Below are 17,403 nucleotides of genomic sequence, written 5' to 3' on the forward strand. Positions count from 1 at the left end.
TTTGGTTTCAATTCTTCTTTTTCTCCTGAAAATATTTCCAAACACATTTTTATTATAAATCAAAGCATCTTCTCTAACTTTACCAAGGCCACCCATGACATCATTATCCACATAAGACCAGGTTTCAAGGAAAACCTCATAGAAATCAACATGAGAGGACCAATATACCCGAAATCTAAAGGGTCTATTAGATACAACATACTATCTTCTACCACATCTAACCAAGATAGGACAATGATGAAAATGAAATTTTGGATGATTTTCAACAAAGGCTTCACGAAATTCACTCCGCCAACTGCAATCAGACAAAGCTCTATCCAATCACTTTGGAACACTATGAGTCTATGACCACCCTGCTCTCTACAGAACCGGGTAAATTTGCTACCAAAAGCTATGATATCTATTAGTCTGTAAGACTCCAACACCTCATAGAATTTAGTAGCCCTTGAAAGAATGAACTTGCCACCCTTAACTTCAAAAGGAATAAGAATTTCATTGAAATCTCCTAAGATCAACCATGGAAAGTGCATCGAAGAACGAAGATTCACAAGGTACTTCCAAAGAGACTCTCAAACCAGAATGGATGGACTTGCATGTACAACAGTGCAAACCCAAACATGACCTTCAATCTGAAACTTAACTGAAATGGCTTAAGTGAAGGTGTCAAGAATACTGTCACTAATGCAACTGTCCATGTTACTAAGAACCTATATTTCACCTGCATGGCCATAAGCTTGCACAATACCAACACACCTGATAGCCTAAGTCATCCCAAAAGAATTTAACATCTTTAAACTAGTAGTGAGTTTCCATAAGAATGATAATAGAAGAATTTTATTTCCTGATCAACTCTCTAGCATATCGACGTCCATCTCTATTGATGGCTCTGCGAATATTCCAACACATAATATTAAAGTCCTCAAATTCAATCTTAATAGAAACAAATAATAGAAGAACAAAAAGAAGAAATGGATTAACGATCCATGGCTGTAGTCTTAGGACCATGCGAAGTCTTAGGAATAGGCTCCGAAACATGAATTACATCATCATAGGAGTATGATATGATTGGAACTTGTTGAGCATCCTTCTCCCCAAAATTATTCATGTTTTGAAGTTCCAATTTTGCTTGAGTAATCATTGGATCCTCCACATTTTCCAATGATTCTTGCCATAACTCCAATTTTGCTTGAGTAATCATGTTTTAAAACTAAATTTTATCTATATATTTATTTTTTAAATACTTATTAAGGTAACATGGTTTTATTATTCAGCGAAGACAAATGTTTAGGTAACGTGGAGTTAATTAGTATTTAGTTTACGTTATTTTCCCCCATTATTTAGTATGTAAAAAAATTCCACCCAAATTACATTCTTTTTTTATATTAACAAGGATATCCGCTAACTTTATGGATAAGGAATTAGTCTTTTATAGGTGTTTAATTGTCTCTTCTAAGAAGTGTCGCTCATATAAATTGAATCTTTAATCTTTTAATTTTTCTGGAATCCAGTAGAACCTTACACTATTAGACCAATGTCTTTTTGGTAAATTAGGTTCTTTAAATACACATTTAGTTTACTTAATTTATTTATTCAGTTAAAGAAGAAGTTCCATTTTCAAATGTCACAAATACCCTTTAGTTTTAGGTTAGCCAACAGCTTTACAACAAGTTTATTGATTGATTCAATTAACTATAAGCTATAAGGTTGTATTATCCAACACTACCTCTGTAAGCCGTTACAATATGTTTTTATTTCTCATTTTAATTTTTAAAAAGAATTTGATAATTGTTAATTTCTATCGCTTACTTGTCTTTTTTCTAATTGTTTTTGGGGACACAATTGCTTGCTTCTTCATGTAGCCTTTGCTTGCCTTGGTATCACGCATGGAACAAAGTGGATGATGCCATTCCTGAATTCTCAGGTAAATATAACAAATGAAGAAAGAGTACATTAGAACACATTTACAATAAAAAATTACTTACTCTATCTTGAGCTACCAAGACTTGGAACATTTAACAAGGAATAATTCTAGTTCATGATGAACCCACAACGCAACCTTCCAAGTTATTTTCTCCTCAAAGTCTCTTCTATATGTTTTTTATGTGAAAGAAACTTATAGAGACACCAAACATTACCCCTTTCAACACAAAATAAATCCACAAACCAAATATATGGAATTAATGGAAAATAATCCTGCATCTATAGTTAATCAATCTTATGAGGATTTTGATCCTGTGTGCAAGTGGCGTATAGAAGATGGTTGTGACACCATTATACTTCATCTTCCAGGCATGTTGAATGTGTCTAAATTATAGTGTTTATTTTATTTTTGATTATATAAATATGCTTCTAATTTTTGAATGGATGTTATGGCAAGAATCATGCATTTTCCGAACTATATGATAAAAAGTTGTTTACTTTTTATTCTGATGGACTATAATTGTGAATATAGTTCATCTAATGTATTATCATGTAACTTTTGAAATATCATGATGTAATGTTTTTGGTGAATATCATGGTGCAATTTTAAGGTACTAAAATCCAATGAATGAGGTGTTTTCTTTGTATAGATTAAACGAGGTGCTTAACCCAAAGTTTGGAAAATTAAGTTTATCTCCTAATTAAACTTTAGGTTGTGTGCATTTTAATCTCAAAATTAGAAAAACTCTCCAACTTTATCCCTAATATTAACGACTATTCTATGGACCGACTAAGGGTAACACAAAAACTTGATATATATATATATATATATATATATATATACTCAGTGTATGAGTTTTATATATTATCACTGCATTATCTTCTATTAATATTTAATCATCATTGATTCTTCAAAAAAAATTAAATGAATAGTAAATAATATAATGATTAAGTATAAATCTTTATACTAATTTATTTATATATATATATAGTAAAGCAATTTATTCAACATTTTGATTTCAAACATTGTACATTCTAATCTAACTTTTCTTAACTAATGCCCTTCTTTTGGACTTCATCTAATATATGAAATAGTCATATGAAATAACTAAAAGGCACATTTAAGAAAGCTTAGAGATGAAATTGCACTCAAATATTTTTATCCCACGCCTTCCAACTATTTCCATTAGCGAATGACAGATAACATAACCTAAATAAATTGCTCATTAAGAAAATAGATTAGGTATCAATTTCTACCTTTAAAATTCAAGTACTGAAGTTTATATGACCCAAAATTTAGATCCAGTCCACAAGATTGTCTAATGTTATATTAATATTATTACATGAAAATTAAACCGTTAATTCAATATAATTTATGTTAGGTTTATTTATGTTTTTATAATGGTTGTGAAAGCTAAGTAAAACATCAAATCGGAAGAGGTACCGTATTAAGTTTAACCGGTTAAATCGTCTGATCAAACCGAGTAATTTTATATATAATTAATAATTATCTATAATATATAATTATATATAAATGTAATTTTTATATAATTAATAATTATGTATAATTAATTATATTGAGGTAAGATCTCTCTTCTTTTTTCGGACCGAAGTAAAATAAAATATTCGAATAGTATTCCATTTTTTATATAAAAAATATGTGAATCGTTGGTTATTATGGTTTAATCGTATTTAATACGGTCCAACTGAAACTTCCATGATTCAAAATGGTTTAACCCACATTCTATTAAAATTCTAAACTAGAGTTGTTTTAAGGTAAGCAGTCACACTGCTTATTCCAGTCCTAATGTCATTGTGTTTTTAGTCCCTATAATTTCAGTTCATGTGTTATTCTTTTTGAGTATTTAGTCATCTACCTTAGTATTTTCCATCAAAGTTAATGACAAGTATGAAATTCAATACAGACGCAACTAGAACACTAAATACTTCAAAACACATTAACTAAAATCTTTACAACTCTTACATGTAGTGAACAAAAACATAACTTCATTTTATTCATTACATGCATAACATGGGCACCTTAAACTAAAGCAAAGAGAGGCAATATATTATGTACATATGAGGGATAGTTTTTTTTGCAGGTTTCAGGAGAGAGCATGTACGAATTCAGATCAACCATCTTGGTTTTATGGTTATAAGTGGAGAGGTTCCAATGGGTGGAACTAGAAGGAGACGCTTCAACAAAGAACTTGAACTTCCAACACATTGCAATGTTGATGCTGTTCATGCTAATTTCTCACCAAGCATTCTTTCTGTTGTAATGCCAAAGAAAGTTCCTCCAAATAATTATCAAGATGTGCAAAAAACACAAATCCCAGAAACAGAAAATGAAACAGAGGAAGAGAAAAATACTAATCAGAATATTGAATTTATAGGACGAGGTGTCCAAGAAGATGTTGACACAACAACAAAAGATGCACTAAAAGAGTATACTTATGCATCAGAGAACAAGTTTGTGAAAAATGATGTGGGATTAACACCAGAAATGACTAGAGATGTTGCCCTTAAATTCATGGTTATGATAATTGTGATATTGGTTATAGTAAGTTACGTAGAAGATATGAGCAAAAGCTTCATGGCTCAAGCTCAATTTTATTTTCAAGATTGAAGAAGGCCTTTATATAATTAATTAAGGTGGTTGTGTAAATTCTAATGCTGTGAACATGGAGAAAGTTATTATATTATGTTGATTATAGGAGTCTCATCCTATAAAAAAATCTAAAATTCTAACCACTGAGCTTTGTTCAAATATGTATTATAGCACCAGTAAGAAATAAGACTTAATCAAATTCTCTAACAATATGCAAATAGGGATGCTAAGAATTTTTGTTGATTCACTTGAAAAAAACGAAGACAGAAAATAATGTTATTCTCTATCCAATATCATTGAAAGGTAACTTAGTGAATGAAACTTTCATATTTAGTGAGATATGAAAATAATAATTATATGCAATCTTATTTCCTAAGCAAAAAATTTATTTTTAGAATTTAAACATGTAACTTCATCATCACTAAACAACAACTTTATAATTATGATAAAGTTCACACTCTAATAAAAAGTAAAGGAATATAATAAAAATAAGAAAACAAATAATAGATATCATCAAAAGTGAAACACCACTCTTATAGAAACATGGTAAAGATAGGAAGAGAACATTATAGAACCCAAATTCTTTATACCAAAGTTTTCTATACCTCTATACTAATTTAATAGAATTTTGCTTAATAATAAATAACATACCTCACTAATTGTCATAAAAACCAATTGTCACTAATTATATAGTACAGAGACTTAAATTTTTTTTGATATAAAGGATTTGGATTCCATAAAATAAAGGCACACATAAAAAGAAGTAAAAAAAGACATTAGCTTAATTAATTCTACAAAAAGGTTCCTTCATTGAAATTTGAAAAGAAAAAAACCGGCATGAAGAAATTCTATATGATATTGTAACCATAGCACCATGTATCATAACATTTTAAGCTGAGTGCAAGATATAATATAAAGTACCATATTACTGGTCGGAAAAAACTAAAAGATGGGATTCATAACCTAAGACTACAAATTTGAGGAGAGTATGCTATGAACACAAGGCCAAGAAGATCTCCCAAACTGGACAAGGTCATAGAACTTCAGGAATAGCACAAATTTGAATCTTGGTCCATAAGCCGAAGGTGATCTCTCATCTAGCACCAATAAAGATATGTCAATTAAAGTAAGGAATAAAAGAGAAAGATTTGTTAATTTAGATATGCACAAGATCTAGGTGGATGACAAGAAATTAGGTAGATACATACCTCAAGTTCCTGTAGTTATTTTTTAGAGAAATATTTTTCCCACAAATCACATCGATAAGAAACTATTTCAAGAAAATTTGTTATAATTGCAATCATTATTAAAATATATCACATCAAAGGTATAATTAGGAGCCTGTGATTATCTACTTTCCATCCTACACCCACTAGACCAATAGGTTTAATGCACACCATAGGTCATGTAACTGGTCTAATCTTAAGTAATATAGAAGCTCATGGAGAAAGATATAGCTTATCAGCATTCCAAGTCAATGAAAATGTCCAATCCACCAGTATTTTACATTGTATTCTATATTGGGGTTTTAGGAGTCTTCCCAATAACATTTTAGCTGCAACCAGAACATTTTAGCTGAATTTTCCTATAATTACATTAAATACAACCAGAACTATGACCCGCAATTTAGAACACTGTATCCACCCTCATAAAATATTTTAGAACTTCAAAATAATATGCTGGTAGGAAGGATAAAATACCTTTTGCGTTGTTTCAAATTAGTATAAGCCACCTTGGCTGCACTCATCTCTGCTTGTTTCTTAGTTTTTGCCTCTTCTCCGGTAAAATGCTCGCCCCCGCAGTACACATTTGAGAGAAACACGGGCTTATGAGCCGCACCAGAGAGTTGAGTTAAATAAACTGGATGACGACGCCCTTCCTTAAAAAGCAAATCTTGCAGAAGGTTCTTGTAGAATATAGTATTATCCTGAAATTTATGCACAACAATCATAAGAACAAGATAAAACTCATGGGAAAGTTTGGATTCTTATTACTTCAAGACTTTACTTTATTATAATCACCATACATGCATTTCTTTAGAAGTTCAGTTGTAACTTCTTGTACTTCTCCTACTTAATAATCTAAGTTAACTTATTTGGCGATAAAAAAAGAACAAGATAAAAGTTAACTTCTTGTACTTCTCCTACTCTCAGCAGACTGGTTCAGTTTCTGTAGATGATGGAGCTCTTCTGAAGAAGTGCTGGTTATCCTCTGCCCCATCAAAAGTGTGTTGTTTTATCTGGAAATTATTTAGGGGTAGAGTTGCAACTAAGGAGGCATTGACCGAGAGGAACTCGTTTGCTTAGGCCATCATAACTTAAATTGTGTGTTTTGTTTACATCATTGTGAATCACTGTACCATTTATTTTTTAGTTGTAATTTTGCTTTGGATGTTTGGAAACTTTTTTATGATTGGCTTTCAATGCCAATAAATTTTAGTGTCAACAGTGTTGATTCTTTACAACACTATGATCTTCACTGCAACGGGGTGAATTGCAGAGATCCGTGGAGAATGCTTTGGTTTTCTGCTAATTGGTCAATTTGGGTTATGCGCATGAAGCAATCTTTGAAGGGAAGAGGCCCAATATTAATATGATTATGGAGTTGATCAAATTAAGATCTTGGTCTTGGTTCTCAGCAAAGTTTAGCAAACCGGGCAATTCTTTTCTACTCTGGTGTAGTGATCCTAAGTCTTGTATTAAGAGTGGCTGTATTCTAATTAATCAGTGACTTCCTTTTGTTGTATTGGGTTAGCACCCCATGTGCTTTTTAATTCAATTTTTGCTTACCAAAATAATAATAAAAGGAAGGTCCAATGCACTAATGTCTCACTTAGTAGGGTTTGGAAGGGTAAGTATCCACAAATAGAAGGTTATTTCAAAGATTGAACATGTGACATATTACTCACTAAACAATAATCTTACTATTGAGTTAACACTCACCCTCTAGATCATTAGAACAAGATAAACACTAAAAAAAGAAAGTATGGATTTAAGGTAAGAAACAAGAAATTAAAGTGGACAAAATTGTTAGAAGAGTTTAAGACTAACCTCATGATCTCCATTGGGTGCTAATGAGGTTAGAGCAACCCGTGCAGCTGCATTTTCCGCATCTTTCAAAGTACGAAAATATTCAGGACTATGATAGGTCTTGCCATCTAGAGTGACTTTGCACTTGAAACGAATTTCATGATGAGGACCCTCCATCTCAAAAGAATACACAGGTGCACATATCTTTCTCTTCTGAGCATATTGACATAGTTTACTCTTGTAAAGATGTGCTATATCTATAACAAATCAAATGAATGTTTATGAAATACATAAAAGACACTATTCTACTAAACTGAATACGATAAAAATTAGGAATATTAATGACAACTGTTTATGGTGCAGATCTTATGTTATGATGAATATAGTTAATATCCAATTGACTAGTATCGTAATGAAGATGAAAAATGAAGAATATATGTACATAATCTAATCCCAATCCCAATTGAGAATAAAGTATCTCATCATATCAAGAAATAATTTGTCTCTTCCGGCCAGTAAAAGTATGATATATATATATATATATATATATATGTATTATTTTATTTAGTTTTAGAAATATTTTATAAAAAATAATTAAATATGACATATATCATGATTTTAGTAGTTGTAGATGATAACTTATCTCTTTATAACATGAGATACTTTATTCTCTTTAATAATATGCATAGTACAAAAATATAGCTCAATAGTAATTAGTCAGAATATAAATTAGCACAACATTGTACAGCCTAATTAAATTGTAAGTCACTAGCATTTAATCCAAGAGCAAAATTCAATCACTAAGATCCATGTCTATCATCAGATAAATAAGATTTGGCTTACATGATGGTCAATTATGCCTAGATGGTCAATCTAACTATAGGAAATGACAATAGTGACAAGACATGTAGCATAGTAAGTACCTACAAAGCTATAAACCTGGCTACTAAAATTGATCACATCGCTTGAGTAGTACACGCTAGAGCTTGTCACAAAGCAGAAGTAGGTCTAGTTTGCGACTACAACATTATGAGCAAAACACAAAGCAAGTAACCCACCGTAGCAAAAACACTTAGTGTTAGTGCGAGCAAAAGTATAGTAGGGCAACCCACTATGATTAAAACATTCACTGCCAGTTTGGAGAACATGGTAAAGCAACTTGTCATAATTAAAACATCCACATTAGAGCACACCCCGCTCAATCTCTATACAACTCTACGTATATTGAGTGGACCATCAAAACTCCGTTTAAAGTACCCATCTAAGGCGGTCCAAATTCTGGCATTGTCAGGATATAGCAGGAACATCTACATTCTAACCAGCCACCTCTAAAAAAGAACACAATTTAATTTGTGACGTCAAATTGAAAACTTGGAATCCACTTGTTCTTAATAATATTGTGCTCTCAGCAGAGAGTCAGAAAAATATTGTAAAAACAGAACCTTATAAGCATAATTAACATGACAAATAAGGACTACAATATGAAAGCCCACGTGCCTACCATAGGAAGAAAAACTATCAAATTGAGTGGTTGTGGTGGTGGAGGTGCTAAGGTGCTGGGTAAGTTGGGGCAATATTAATATCATATGCTATAAGTCGATCAGCTTTATTGTATATTATGTTACCTAAACCTAATATTCCAAAACATATATATAAATAGATATAAACTACAATCAAGGAAAAACCTTAATTGCTTTCTCTTGTAATGTAAATGAAAACTTGTACTTAAAAGGAAGGATGGTTTCTAGTAAGAAAAAAATTGCATTTAAATTTTTAAAGCAAAAAATTCACATTATCAAGAGAGATCCAAAAGAAAGATTCTAAATAGAATGAGATAAAAAGTAGTTATACAACCTTTATTATCTCTAGCTACCATGGTATCACTTAATGTTGTGATAGGGCTAACGATCTGAGAACTTTGACATGCTTTTTGTTGCTTTGGTTGCAACACTCCTCTTGTGGTAAGTATATTATTAACATTAGTCCTGGGACGAAGCGAATCTACAAATTCCATACAAATTGTTACCAATTTATAATATAGTTAAATATAAGGAACACAATGTCACACTCCTCTATGTTTCATTAATGAATGAGGGAAACGGCATGATTCATTTGTTCTAGAATAGTACCATATGTTAATTTGAACACTTAATAAGAGAGAGATTCTTATTTTTTTCGTGAGAAAATAAGAATCTTAAAGTAATTGTGATAATTAATCTAAGAGGATTTGCAAATTCCTGTATCACTGAAAACTAGTTAGAATCGTTTAAGTATGTGGTGTGAATCGTTATAATTTGTATGAGAGAATTCATTTTTAAGAACAGTTGAGATATGTTTCCCACCATAACTTAAGTACTTGCAATTAAAATGAGAAGAAAATCTTTTGTTTCTATTGATATTCCCAAACAAATCAAAATGTATTATTTAATTAGGAAAAAAGTTTTAAAAAACATAAACTAATATTTTATATTATTTAATGAAATATTATTAGATAGAGACATAAGAACATAGTCTTTTTGGGAGAGAAGATTCTTGTCCATGTTTAAAATGAGGGTTGGAGAACGTGAAGGTTGTCAAAGACTTAAATTAATTGGAGGTCATTGAACTTAGATGATAATAGATAAACCACACGTGCAACATGTGTACTACTTTGCTATTTGTGTGATAGGGTAATTTACGATCTCTTTGTTTCTATATTTCTGTGGTACTTGTATATGTTATGACATATATAAATGGAGGAGGACTATGTCCAGTGAGAGAGAGAGTGGAGTACTAGGGTTCTTTCGTCAAGGGCTTACGGTATTAGCTATAGATCACCATCTAGTAAAATAACACTGAGAGTCCAAACCGACATTTTGACATCAATCCAATTTGATCCTACTCCACTCTACTAGGTTGTCTATCAATGTAAATGGGAAAATCGTTGGCTTATTCAAGTGCAAGAGAGGAGTCAGGCAAGGTGGGCTTATCTCCCCCTTGCTATTATGTCTTGCAGAAGATGTTTTAAGTAGAGGGATATCGAAGTTGGTTAATGAAAGAAATCTTAACACCATAACTAGTCCTAACTTAACTCGACTTTTAGTCATGTCCTATATATTGATGATATCCTCATTTTCTGTAAAAGTATAAAATGGAGCTGCTATCCTTAAACCAGCTTATTGCTGATTATGCTCAAGCTTTAGGACATCACATAAATGTCAGCAAGTGCAACTTCTATACTAGTAAGCTCATATTTAGGTTTCTAGGCTGGTTCTTTCCCTTTCAATTATTTAGGTGTCCTCCTTTTTAAAGGGAAACCTAAAAGAATTCACTTTCAACCAATTGCAAACAAAATCATGTCCAAATTGACTACTTGGAAGGGATCGAATCTCTAAATTATGGGTAGAGTAGAGTTGGTGAAATCAATAATCCAAAGTATGTTGGTATATAACTTTCATATTTATAAATGCCATACTCAACTAGTAAACACGTGGACAATAAAATCAGAAACTTCATCTGGGTAGGTAATACAGAAGTGAGAAAGCTAGTTATTATGGCATGGAACCAATTTTGCAAAAACTTCTCGAAAGGTGGCCTAGGTCTAAGGTCTATATTAATGATAAGCAAGGCTGGTCTCTTGAAATTGCCTTGGGAGATGACCTCTTCCAACCAAGAGTGGGCTGGCTTGTATCAAAGAGACTTGGAACCTTACACATCTAAATTCAATCTGGTTGGTTGGTGATGGTCACATGAGTAGTTTTTAGAAAGATAATTGGCTTGGTGAGCCTTTAGTAGAGTGCTTGGGAATTCCTACTGAATTACACTCATCTCTATTAGCTACTGTTGCAGATTTTATTTAAGAATCAAAATAGATTATTCCTAGTACTTTGGCTAACCTATTTCCTGACGTAAGTACTAAAATCTCTAGCACTATAACTTATGCTTAGCAAGGGCAAATTAGTTTGGCAAGAAACTAATGATGGGGAGCTCATTTAAGTCTCTCTTTGGTATAGGATAATTAGAGTGGAGAAAAAAGGGTGAGAGAGATATTGGAGAGAAAATGAAACTTTCTCCTTTTTGGTTGAGAAGAAAGAAAGAGATGAGAAAAATAAAAAGTATATGGGGCCCACACAAAAATCTTTCTCTCATATTTTGGTGAGAAAGTGGAGGGAGATAAATTTTTTGCATTGAATGACAAAAATGCCCTTATATTTTTTATTTTATCTACTTTTTAGTTTTAAATACTACTGATATAAATAATTTTATTTTAAATATAAAAAATATCAATTAAAAATGTTAATTGAAATTATAATAAAATATATAATTTAAAATTATAACATTTATTTTTAATTAATAATAAAACAACATTTTTCTCTCTCTTTTCTTTCTTTTAGGGACATTTTTGTCATTTGAATTATAACATCATCTCTTTCTTCTCATTCTATCCAACCAAATAGGAGAGAAAGAGAAGAAAATGTATTTTTCTATTCATTTTCTACCATTCTTCTTTTATATCAAACATCACCAAAATTTACTCTATTATCTTCTTTCTCTTTCTCACTTTTTCTTTCTCACTTCTTTCTATCTTCTTATTTTCTCTTGTGCAACCAAATAAAGCATAACGGTTGCTTTCTCTCGTGTGAACAATTAAGAAATGCAACTCAACTGGTGTAAAAAATCTGGTCCAAGACCATTCCCCCTTCAAGGTCCTTTGTCACCTTGAGGCTTATGAATGGTAGAATATCCACATATGAGAATCTGTAGAAGAGAGGTTGTGACTTGATGTCAATTTGCAGCCTTTGCAAGGCTAGCTCTAAACCCCCTTCCTAGTTTGTCCATTTGCTAACTATCTTTGGTAGTGGTTAAACAACTTCTTCTCAATGACTTTGGATACATCATCAATCTCTTCAATCTTCTTGGCTTGTAACAAGAAATGAAGCCCCCATCTGAAAGATGAGCTAACAACTTGTATAATACACGCAATTAGCATAATATGGTATTGTAGAAACCATATCAAATTCTTGGACATGAAATGTCCATGAGTCAAGCCATAGAAAAGATAAAAAGGGAGACTTCCTTTTTGGGAAACTATTCTTCTTCTCCGAATTCTTGTTCATTGCAGGATTTCATCATCCTTAAGAACCTAAAAATTACCTTAAAAATCAACAAGGCCCCAATGATCTCACAAGTTATATGACAACCTCCAATTAAGGGATGGATCAAGGTTAACACTAATGGTGCAACACATGATACCCTTGGTCATGTAGGGGTGGGAGAATTTTTAGAGTTCATTGGGGAGCTATTATGGAAATGGAAATAGCTCACAAGAAAGGTTAGAATTATTTATGGTTAGAGTGTGACTCAGCTTTGGTGGTAGATATTTTTAAAGGGAGACTCATGCCCCCATGGAAGCTCCATAACAGATGGACTTTGTGCAAGTCCATGATATCCTCCATGAACTTCTTCATCTCTCATATCTTTAGATAAGGTAACACATATGCAGATAAATTGGCTGCTTATAGAATCATGTCTAAAATATACTCTTGGTGGAATGTAATGCCAAATTTCAATAATGATGAATTTTCTATGAACTGGTTAGGATTACATGATTATAATTCAGACAAATGTAATCTTGTTTCCCTTTGTATTGAACTCTTAATTAATATATTATGGGTGCCACCTTTGCTAAAAAAAACTCATTTGCTACACTTTGAGTTCATTAAAATCCATTATAATCTTTGTAGGTTCATAAAAACAAATATAAGAAGCAATGAGAAGTTCATGGGAAGGTTGGAAAACAATATCACAAATACTCAAGCTTTACAGAACATGTATTATATTGGACAAGGATTAACAAAATAACATATGAAAATAAGAAAGACTCATATACAAAACTATTCAGAGTACTTAATGCTTGGTTAGGGATGAGAACTTCAAACCTTTAGTCAAGAATACTTTGATTGGCTTATCACCATATGGTTAGAGTATGTATGTTCTTAGGGAGAAGTTTAAACAACTAAAAGGGTTTTCGAAAGAGTGGGATAATAATCACTTTGGGGCTATAGACAACAAAATTGATCATGCATCTACGAATGTTCATAAACTTGATTTGAAAATTGAAACAACTCCACTGGATGAGGCTCGACTGAAACAGAGACTCAAATGTTGGGCTGATCTCTAGCAAGCTCGAATGATGAAACACAGCTTGCTATTCCAAAAGTCTAGGTCTAGATGGCTAAAAGAATGAGACTTTATCTCCAAATACTTCCATGGGTTGATTAACTAAAGGCGACAACAACATTTCATTCAAGGGTTCTGAATTAGTGAACAATAGATTAATGACATACGATGAGTGACTCATGGGGTTAAGAGCCATTTTGAAAATTTATTCACTAAATGATCCTATAAACATCCAAAACTTAACCAAGCTACCTTCAATCAAGTCTCAACAACAGACAATGATTCACTCATTGTTGCCTTTGATGAGGAGGAGATAAAACATGTTATATGGGATTATGAAGGGGGGAAGTTTGGGTCCGAATGAGTTCAACTTTAAATTCATCAAAATACTATGTCATCTAGTTAATGCCGACATTGTTGCAATGGTCCATAACTTTCATGGCAATAGAAAAAATATCAAAGGTGACAACTCCTCTTTAATTTTCCAAATCCCTAAGAAGGAAAATCCGCAAAACATGGGAAAATACAGACCAATTTCTTTCATTGGATGCCTTTACGAACTCCTTGTGAAGCTGCTTGTAGACATACTTAGAAAGGTGATGGGGAAAGTTATTAGTGACTATCATTGAACTTTTATTGAAGAACGACACATTCTCGTAAGGTCAATATTCCATTTTCTATTATTTGGGCATCCCGATGGGTGTGAACCATAAATGAAGTACAACCTAGAAATCCCTTATTGAAAGACTCTAGAAAAGACTTTCATCTTAGCAAAAGAACCACATCTCTTTCTGTGGGCATGTTGTTTTGATAAATGTTTTCTTTATGTTCTTTGAATTTAATTTATGCATTTATACAAAGCTTCATATGTGGATGTAAATTCTATACAAAAATTCCAAAGTGGCTTTCTTTGGGGCGAGAGTAAGAGCAAAAGGAAAATGAATTGGGTCAAATTAGAAATTTTGTGCAAGGATAAAGTCAAGGGTGGGCAAGGGATGAAGGACATTCATCTTTTCAATATCGCTCTCCTAGTGAAGTGGAAATGAAGGATGTTTACTAAGGGAGATGGTTTTTAGTGTCGAATTTTAAAGTCAAAATATGGGTTGCTTCTTCGAGGGAAGGGTTTGTATCACCACAAAGGAAATGTTCTTAATGGCTAAAGACCTACATACACTCAATAGAAGAAGTGTTGATACCACCTAGTGGCTTTAGGATGGTGTCATTCAACAAGTAAAAGGTGGGACAAACACTTCCTTTTGGCATGATAAATGGGTAGGGTCTAGGAAACTCATGGATAGATATAGAAGAATTTATAACCTCAATTCATCTAAGAAAGCCTATATTAACAATCTTGTAAGATGATCAGGAGGGGAATGAGAGTGAACTTTTTAATGGCGAAGACAATCGTTTACTTGGGAACTCGATCTTATTGATATTTGTTTGTAGGATATCCATAATTTTACTCTTTAGAGACATAAACTTGACCCGTGGAGGTGGTTACATGATAAATCTAACCAATATTCTATCAAATCGGCATACAGGTTCTTTCTTGGACAAAATTCTCACTAGGTCTAGGAGAACTATCCCTACAATACTTTATAGGAATCAAAAGCCCCGCTGAAGGCAACTTTTTTCTTGTAGAGACTTTTTCAAGACAAAGTTCCAACACTAGAAGTCTTGTTAAGAAGGGGTAATTCTATCCCAATGAAGCAAACCCACACTCTCTTCAAAGAGAAATAAGAATCCTCCCAACACCTTTTGTCAACAGGCAGGTTCACCTACTTAATTTGGAAATTTCTCTAAAATTGGATGTATTTCGATATTGTCCTCCCATGAGACATATCTAATCACTTCATCATGCATATGAGGGTCTCAACTAAGAAAAGTGTAGGATGATCTAGAGCATCATATGGTTAGTTGTAACATAGTTCATTTGATTAGCCCAAAATGATATTCCTTTCAACTTGCATGAGGCTTCTGCTTAACACATTGTTGAATCAGTAAAGATGAAACAATGACTATGGATTAACAAATTACATGAAAAGTCTTCAATGACTTATCCTAATTGGGATACTAATGCATGCACATGTCTTACGGTTTAATCTTAAATTTATACTCTATTTGTACTACTCTAAAACCATTGTATTCTCTTGTAATCTCTTTGTACCTTAGGTACACATTCAAATAAAAGTAACCACCCTAAATCTTTGAGAAAATTGTATTCCCCAATTAGTAAAAACTCTCGACTACTCCCTATAATTTGTCTTAACAAAATGACCAATTTTATTGTCATTTGGAACCTAAGTTGAGAATTTTCATAATCAAGGGACAAACATAGATGAAACATTTTTTTTTCTTTGAAATAAATGTAGGTATTTAGAATTAAAAATAAGAAATAGGAATTGACACTCTTGCATGAATTATGATCAAGTTATGTATTACAAAATAGAAGACCCATTATTCTTCAAAATGATGATGTCCAATTGTTAAACATAGCAAGGCCACAAAACTCAAATAACAAAATCATACCAGAAGATGCTGATAAAGCCAAAGAAAGCCACGACTTTGGAAGTAGGGAAGAGGATGAAGGTGGCTGGTGGGGGTTCGGTTTCGGGTTCGAGTTCGAAATGGGTTGGTGGAAATGATAGTAAGCAAGCTCAGCAGCATGGTCTTCAGATTCATTGCTAGTTGTTGAAGGTGTTAGTGTTTGAAATGAAACTCCATTGATGGTGATGGTTGAATTGTAGCTTAGACAATGCTGGGGACCTTCTCTCGTCGTAACATATTCGGGCAAATTCCATTGCCTGCATAGACATAGCTCTTGCACCTTCCCTTTGAACATTTCTTAGTCTCCCTCTCTCTGTTAGAAGTCACTCTATATGATGATTTTATTTATGTTACATGGTTTATATGATGAGTTAGAGTGTATGTTAGTTTATCTTGGTATCATTTTATCCTAATATTTTAGATTGGGATTTAAAAGAAGTGTTTTTACTCCTTAATTTATTTTTATACATTTTTTCTACTTTTAAAGCTTTTATATTTATTAGATATATATATCTATATATTAAACATATTTTTTTACACGAAATACACACATGTCTTTTAATAGCTAATGGCAATTAATTTCTCTGCAGGGAAATTATTAAAAAATTAAAATAATATTAAATGCACTCATCCAAATTTATGATTTTTTTAAAGGAAAGGTCCGAATTTTGTAATATATTATACATATTAAATGCAATCATTAAATATATTTGAATTATTTAAAATTTAGCTCCTAACAATGAAACATTTAAATCTCTAGATTAAAGTTATGATGGTTTATATAATAAGTTAGAGTGTATGTGAGTTTTTTTGGTTTCCCACAAATATCCGCAATATAGACAATCCTATCTGAGCGGAGAACATTCATATGTATGTAGGACTAGAGTGTATGTGAGTTTAACTTGATACCATCTTATCCTAATAGTTTAGATGGGGATTAATAAGAAGTGTTTTTAAATCTTTTTTATCTATTTTATATATACTAGTGTGTCGTCTGATATTTTATGTATGTTGAACTGCATTTTTATTTTTATGATATTAAGGGTATACATAAAGTTTCTATAAATGTCTCATTGGATGTTTTTTCATGTGGATAAACAATTTCTTCTTGGGTGATAAATAGAGAAAGTAGAGTAG

At 32.1% G+C, this 17,403-nt stretch overlaps 2 protein-coding genes across 2 annotated transcripts; one reads left to right on the plus strand and one right to left on the minus strand.

Moving 5' to 3' along the window:
• Positions 2,014–4,634, plus strand: LOC109357844. Its single transcript, XM_019601898.1, has 2 exons — positions 2,014–2,289; positions 4,023–4,634. The coding sequence occupies exons 1-2, from the start codon at positions 2,172–2,174 to the stop codon at positions 4,547–4,549; spliced, it is 645 nt and encodes a 214-aa protein (XP_019457443.1). The 5' UTR covers positions 2,014–2,171; the 3' UTR covers positions 4,550–4,634.
• On the minus strand, positions 6,681–16,561 carry LOC109358011 (double-stranded RNA-binding protein 1-like). Its single transcript, XM_019602077.1, has 4 exons — positions 16,249–16,561; positions 9,415–9,561; positions 7,582–7,817; positions 6,681–6,770 (listed from the first exon to the last, which is right to left on the minus strand). The coding sequence occupies exons 1-4, from the start codon at positions 16,559–16,561 to the stop codon at positions 6,681–6,683; spliced, it is 786 nt and encodes a 261-aa protein (XP_019457622.1).

This window comes from Lupinus angustifolius, chromosome LG10 (assembly GCF_001865875.1).
Source record: "Lupinus angustifolius cultivar Tanjil chromosome LG10, LupAngTanjil_v1.0, whole genome shotgun sequence".
Classification (NCBI taxonomy): domain Eukaryota; kingdom Viridiplantae; phylum Streptophyta; class Magnoliopsida; order Fabales; family Fabaceae; genus Lupinus; species Lupinus angustifolius.

Excerpts from the sequence above, each read along its gene's own strand:
- LOC109357844 (XM_019601898.1), top strand. The coding sequence starts at position 2,172 with ATGGAATTAATGGAAAATAATCCTGCATCTATAGTTAATCAATCTTAT. Across the intron at positions 2,290-4,022 it reads CATTATACTTCATCTTCCAG|GTTTCAGGAGAGAGCATGTA; the intron begins GCATGTTGAATG and ends TTTTTTTTGCAG.
- LOC109358011 (XM_019602077.1), bottom strand. The coding sequence starts at position 16,561 with ATGTTCAAAGGGAAGGTGCAAGAGCTATGTCTATGCAGGCAATGGAAT. Across the intron at positions 9,562-16,248 it reads GGCTTTATCAGCATCTTCTG|ATTCGCTTCGTCCCAGGACT; the intron begins GTATGATTTTGT and ends TGGAATTTGTAG. Across the intron at positions 6,771-7,581 it reads CACCCAATGGAGATCATGAG|ATAAAACAACACACTTTTGA; the intron begins GTTAGTCTTAAA and ends AATAATTTCCAG.